Source organism: Lethenteron reissneri, chromosome 14 (genome assembly GCF_015708825.2).
Source record: "Lethenteron reissneri isolate LAM-NWPU_2019-01 chromosome 14, ASM1570882v1, whole genome shotgun sequence".
Lineage (NCBI taxonomy): Eukaryota > Metazoa > Chordata > Hyperoartia > Petromyzontiformes > Petromyzontidae > Lethenteron > Lethenteron reissneri.
Window position 1 is genome coordinate 4,338,375 of NC_083792.1, and position 7,130 is coordinate 4,345,504.

The 7,130-nt window shown below is 42.6% G+C and overlaps 1 protein-coding gene across 1 annotated transcript in view; it reads left to right on the plus strand.

The window, feature by feature from the left end:
* The window catches only part of LOC133342269 (centrosomal protein of 170 kDa-like), an 83,483-nt gene extending 77,979 nt beyond the window's left edge, over positions 1 to 5,504 (plus strand). The window contains 2 exon segments of the mRNA XM_061551321.1: positions 56 to 107; positions 1,856 to 5,504. Coding sequence (XP_061407305.1) covers positions 56 to 107; positions 1,856 to 2,103 — 300 coding nt within the window. The 3' untranslated portion in view covers positions 2,104 to 5,504.
* Positions 5,505 to 7,130: the final 1,626 nt, after the last annotated feature.

Here is a 7,130-nt window from a genome sequence, read left to right on the forward strand (position 1 = left end):
CCATCGTTTTTGCAACCAATTATCTTGAGCGCTTTGATGATTTATGTCTTTTCAGGATATTGCGTCCATATTGAGGGACCTTCGAACAGTTGAAAGGCAGCTGGAAGGTAAGATGTCACCTGTGCTTGTGTGTATGGATAAATCTTCGACTGGCACTTCTCAAAGCCATTTCATTTTACGTGACGTAAACCCTAAAATCACGTGCTTGTAATGAATTATGTTTATTGAAGCAGCACGGTCAGGAGTAAGCTGCACAAGTTAGAGTCTTAGTGGGGTTTCATTATATTTTTGAGAAAGCAAGGGAGGTGAGTCTTAGGTGGTTTGCAGCACGTGTTGAAAAGAGATGAAGAAGATGCAATTAGAAGGGCTGTGAAGATTAGAGACCCATACACTCACATAGAGACCCATACACTCACATAGAGACCCATACACTCACATAGAGACCCATACACTCACATAGAGACCCATACACGCACATAGAGACCCATACACTCACATAGAGACCCATACACTCACATAGAGACCCATACATTCACATAGAGACCCATACACTCACATAGAGACCCATACGCTCACATAGAGACCCATACGCTCACATAGAGACCCATATGCTCGCATAGAGACCCATACACTCGCATAGAGACCCATACACGCACATAGTGACCCATAGACTCACATAGAGACCCAGAGACCTAGATCTATGGAGATGTCAGCGGTACAGGGCACCAAAGCATAGAGGGAGACCGAGGGCGAGGTGGGAGGATGCGGTGGAACGAGAAGTGAGGGGGCGGTGGATGTGACGAGAGGACGGGCACGGAATTGAAGCTCACGGAGACAGAAAGTCCCCGCAGCTCACCCCACGCAATGATCAGGCTTTTGGCTTAGAAGAAGTAAAGGGAATACAGAGCTCCAACATTAACTAAACATTTGCCCAGGATGACTATAGTTTGATGAGCACCTTTCACATGTAAGTTCATGCTTGTAATACGTCACTTTGGCAAGATATAGCCACCAATTTCTGTATTGTTGAAGAACCTCTGATATTATTCTCAAGAACAGGCCACTCTGTACCACTGCGTTGGCTAACTTTTGAGAGCTACTCACATTTTCTGAATTATTACATTGGCCCCCAAACCATGCAGGTTGTGTATGGGCTGTTATTTTACACCATATTTTACCACGCTGGTCAGTGTGACTTGATGAAGGCGGGGAGCATAGATGCTACAGCATATTCGAGTACAACAGTGGATTTTGTTCCACTACACCCTACTGAAAGCGTTGTTGCAGTCCGTGTTAAATGGGGCAGCAGATCAACAGCACTTATCAAGGAAGGGTCACGGATAACAGTGCATACTCAAGTGTCTCCGGAACCCATTACACATGCATTACAAGGCATTGAAGTCTCGTCACTGTTAGAGGAAGACACAATAAAGAAATAAAACATCTCCAGATATGATAAAGTGTACTTGTGTGTACTTAAATATTTTAATGCAAGCCTCAGACTTTATCATCATTCATGGTTAAATCCACTGTTTGATATGCACGGACATTTGAGTTCTATCCCATTACATTCTCCACGTACTAAATTTTCGTCTCGCATGCAAAACATCATTGACAAAGTAGTTGTCCAAACGTCCCCAATGCTTCCCCGGATAAGTACCGGGTTCGGTTCTCACAATCGTATACAATGTGCGGCACGTTGCTACGCTCACACCTACTGGGCATCAGGTCCAGCTACCGCGAAAGTCAGCTTCGTAGCTTATCAGATTCCTCCAGTCTAAATCAAGATTCTTACTCTGACACCTGCAAGAGTCGTCGAGTGAAAAGGTGCCTCTCTGACCTTGCTCTTCTGCAGTCATCAATGCCATGATCGATCCGGACAACGTTCTGGACCGCTGGTGCGACAAGGAGCAGGCCAGGAAGGCTGCACAAGTCCGCTCGCGAACTGGGAGTCGACGCGGCAGCGGCGGAGGTTTGGACGCGTCGCTGTGCACGGAGCCCGACAGCGTGGGCTCCGAGGCGGAGTACAGCGTCCACTTCAACAAGTTCCATCCGAGCGGCGAGGAGGACGAGGGGGAGGAAGAAGGGCCCTGCTACGTGTGAGGGCCCCCCCCCCCCACCACTGCCGAGGCGCGCGGAAACGCGAGGCCATTTTGTGCCGCCCCCCCCCCTTCCTTGCACTGAACGCCGAACTAAGCTGCTGTTATCTTTCTTTGTTTTTGTTGCACAATGTGTTCTCAAACACTGGTTTTGGCTGTATATTTTACTTTCGTGTTATTTATGTTAGTTTTTCTGCTGCGTATCTTTTTTTTACACGTTTGCAGTTTGTTTGTAAGCCGGTACACTTGATCAGTGGGCATCGCAAAACTCAAGTTGGAGGGAATTGTGGGATAATGCTAAGAAATATTGTGGTAACCACGATGATGATGATGGTGAATCACAGAAATGCACTATGGAGGTGTTTAACACTAACTGTAGGTTAACTGTGTACTGAATCCAATTATGCGATATTCACAATGCAAACATGTACCATCTCGACAGGTACTAATTTAGCAAACGTTTAATGCGGCATCTCCAGCCAACAGTTTTGTGAGGCCTTCTCTTACCTCCGCCGCACTTGCGTTATTTAAGGTAATACTTTTCAGACATCAAATCTACGTACACTTTATTTGGGGGGGGGTCTTACATTCAAAATCAAAGATATTAAATATATATATAGAGAGATAGAGACGACAAAAATAGGAAAGTGCACCAAACACTGTATGGAATTGTTGCACTGCTGGTATGACCTCTCATAATCATATGCATGATTATTATTATTATTTAAAATGTTTTGCACGTGTCATCTTTGTTAATGTTATGGACAGATCAAATAATATTTTGTTGGGATCCTAAGCTAAGAAATGTTCTGCCACTTGTTACCAATCTGATTTAATTATGGATACAAATTGGTAACTGTTCAAGACATCGGTCCTTAAAAATTGTTAAGTTGCCATAATGAAATGCATAGTTTGTTTTTTTACATTAAATGCCGTTTTAGATTTTTCAAGCTGATCATATTTTCCCACAATTCTAGAAGATGTATGAAACTTGTCCTTGGAACGTGAGCCATCGAAACAATGGACAGAGGTTATCACAAAAAGGCTTTTAATTGCTGCCATTTGATTTTGTTAATCAAAGTGTTTATTGTTCGAGTTCACGACCCTGTCTTAAGTGCCTCATCTTTAGAGCCACTCCTTGCTACTGACTGCTTAAACCCATCGAGCACACGATTGACTCAAGAGTCGAGATTCAATTTAAAGTGAATGAGACAGGGTAGGTAGATAGATGGTCGTTGTAAAAAAAAATGCCATGACGCTATATCCATGGTGTTTCACATTTTTCCACATGCAGCGTTATTCGCATTGTTTTAAGCATTCTAAAATATATTCGGAATCGAAAGTTGTTTACAATGCTTGGTACAGTGTTTTCAATGCCATAAAGATATCCACGCAGCTTAAAAGAAGGCCACTTATTGAATATATTCTGATTGTTTAAACATTCAAACATATATTCGGAAAATAAAAAAGTTGTTTACAATGCTAGGTACAGTAAACGGTTGCATGCCTTTAAGTTTCTGCTTTAGAGTAAAGGCCATGATAACGGTTGGGCAATTTTAGGGTCATTATTGCCAGCATTGTTGTGACAAACCGATTACTTTGAGCAACTGTGGAAACTTGATTTAGGAAGTTTCATCGTGTAACAGAGGTCTGTCTAAACCAGTGAAACATGTTTGAAACGTTTTAACAATAATGGAGCTAGAGGGACGGGAAGTTGTCATCTCAGTTACCCCCCCACCAGGGGGGAGCAGTGGTGTGAGATCCAGTAAATTGCTCTCTCCACATTTAGGCCGACTAATATTTTTACAAAAATGGAAACATAACCCAGTGCCGGTTGCTGGCAACAATGTCTGAACAATTGCCCGATTGTGCCCCGTGGCTTTAACCGACTACTGCTCAAGAATGGGTAAAACAAAAATATATATATTGGACATTTTTGTTTAGGTTGCCACTCAGGCTGTAGACTTTTGCCTAAAAGACATGAATGTTTAGTTTAAAGCTGTGGCCTTGATTGTGTGGTGTTGTAACAACGGTTTGGCCGGACTAAGAATCCAGTGCCTGGAGTGTGTATGTGATAAGAGGATTTCAAACCCTCTACTTGAAGTCAATGCAGAAGTTGGGTGGGTTTGTTTAAAGAGAGAAATCATCTGAAGCAAAACGTTCAGTCTTTAATTGATTGCTGTCAGTGTGTGACTATAAAAGTATATGTACATTTGAGATTTTATTTAAAATTGCAGATATCAAAATTGTAAAAAAAAAACACATTCAAATGTGCAGTATTGTAAAGTAGTCTCGAAAAGTGGGTTTGTTTAATATACAACATTCCTGCCTATGGTATTGCTGAAAAAATAAATGTACTGTTCTCGTATTAACAACATAAAACTATTCAATCTATTTACTGTATAGTGTAAAATGGATCATTCACATGTGCTACTGCAATCTGTGGGGGTCATTCGACTGGTTCATTGTAAAAAACTAAAAACTGTCAAATGCACTTGGACAAGAAAACAAAATGCGCAAAATGAAACAGAAGAATGAAGTAGTGACAACCACTTGACGCCAATATGTTTCTCAAACTACAATTCTTGGGCCCAAATTCTCCCTGGCTGTCTTCACATACACCTATTCACATTTTAAGTCACGGTAATTGGTTCGTGTTGCATGCACATGTTAGGTTGGGTTATATAATTTTGACGTAAAATGCACCTGCTTTGGCGCCCAAAGACTTGAGTTTGAGAACCATTTTTGGTACCCAAAAATGACGGTCGTCCCCTTTTAAATTCCTCAAGAGCGCACACGACAGCCAGTTGATGTGGCCTGCGTTGGGTACTGTTCATGTGCGGTTATACTTCAGGCTGTCATCCCATGCACATTTATCGTTAGAACAAAAAACACACCCCGCCACCTTGCTTTTGATGGTTGCAGAAACTAATTGTGTAACGGATTTTTTTAATTCATAAGCCAAAAAAAACTAAAATAAGCCACTCCTGGCAATCTATAGATATACACTACTGTAATTGCTTGTGCCGATGGCCTGGTGTATGTGTGCGTGCGTATGTACAATAGTTGTTAGATGGTAGTTGTGAATGGTACGCTTTTACATGCACATCAAACCGTGCTTTTTTTGGAAGAATGTATAGAAAGCTTTGGGGTATGTGTGATATCATGTCGCCATGGATATATTCGTCACAACTTTGTTCAAAACACATGTAGCTGATCATTTCGTTTTAATTTTGTCTGTTCAATGTTTTCTCCATAGTTTTGAATGTCTAATTTTATAGAAGTCTACACACAGGCTCTTCACGTTTTATTTTTGTAAGCTCGTGAAATGCTGCCATCGATTGCTTGGTTCTCTGTGTAGATTATTCCTGTCAAGTAATAAAGTCACTAGGTATACTTACTGCATTTTCCCTGTGTTTGTGTAATGAGACGTTAACTACATCGCCTGGCATGCAGAAGGTCGTGGGTTCGATCCCGACCTTGACGCCTGTATATTTGGAGTTTGCATGTTCTCCCCGTGTTCGCGTGGATTTTCTCCAGGTCCTCCGATTTTTCCTTCCACATTTAGAATCGTGCGTTTTGAGTATTTGGCTGCTGTAAATTTCCAAATGATAAGTGACTTCGTTCAGCAATGATTTGTGGCCAGGTCGCTTCTGAAAAAGAGCTATATAGCTCAGCGGGCCTTACCTGGTAAAATCAAAAGAAGTTTTCATGGTTTAACGTAGTGACGGATTCCTGCCATTCTATTCTTGCATGTGCAATTATGCTCAGGAGCTAACTGCCGTTGTCCACGTCTGCTAGACACGCGGCGAGAGCACCACGAGAGGGCCTCGTGAGAGAATTGGTGTCCATACTCTTTGGTTCTTTCGGTAAAGTCACGTAGGTAGAAAATTAATCACGACGTTTCGGGCACAACACAAGCGTCCATCATCAGATGGGAAAGCATGGTCTGCTGAGGCAGACTGTTTTAAACCTTTAAAACCTTTCAAACAGTCTGCCTCAGCATACAATACTTTCCCACCTGATGGATGCTTGTGTTGTGCCTGAAACGTCGTGATTTATTTTATTTTCTACCTACGCGACTTTACCAAAAGAGCCAAAGAGTATGGATTCCTGCAGTCACGAAAGCTTCAAATCAAGATTGATTTGGTGTCGTTTTGCTCTTCCTCCTCTGCTGAAGGAATGCAGACTACAGTGGCTTACTGTGGTCCCTAGTTTGGGTTGCATGGCCACCTACGGACAGTTTTATTTATTTAACGAATGCTTTTACGCGACTTTCACGGAGAGCACACGCAGGAGATGTGCACATTAGACTGTTAACATTTTGATGTCATTGCCCGTTACACCGGTGTCTTCAAAGAATATCAATGTCAAGAGGTGCGATGTTTGTTTCTCAAATGAGATGTTTATTCTGAGCCTCCTCGTTGTGCCGCTGTGTTCTTGCTGAATGAGGTTGACAATTATAGCATCTCGGAAAGGAGTACAACGTGACAGAGGGTCAGATGAATGCGGTGGATCATGTATGAGAATTGTGGATTTGCTTAGAGAAGAGGCACTAAATAGAGGAGTTCAGGGAGAGAAGAAATCCACGTGGCTGACCCCATGCTTTCATGGAACCTTTGGCTACGAAGAAAGGACACGTGACAAAAGTGCGAACGTATTGTAATCAAGCGAGTACCGTCTTACAGAAGGCGTGATCGTATTTTTAGAACGAAGCCTATAAACTGCGTTATCAGCTTAACCACACTCCCACACCATCACAACAATGACATCGCCAGACCACCTCATCACACCACACTAGCACCTCATCGGCTTAGTAGCACAGCGTAGCGCTAACCGCTACACCCACCGCTCCACAACCACAACAACAACACTACCACTATGGAGCGTCAGCCAAAAGAGGGAACTCGTTTCTCGCAGAGGAGGTGACAAGATACGTTTCAAAGTATATTTTGTTGAGCCAGGTATGAGCTCAACAGACTGGGGGGGATAGTCTTTTTCTGCAAGAGTGACTTGGGTTTCTGTGCAGTG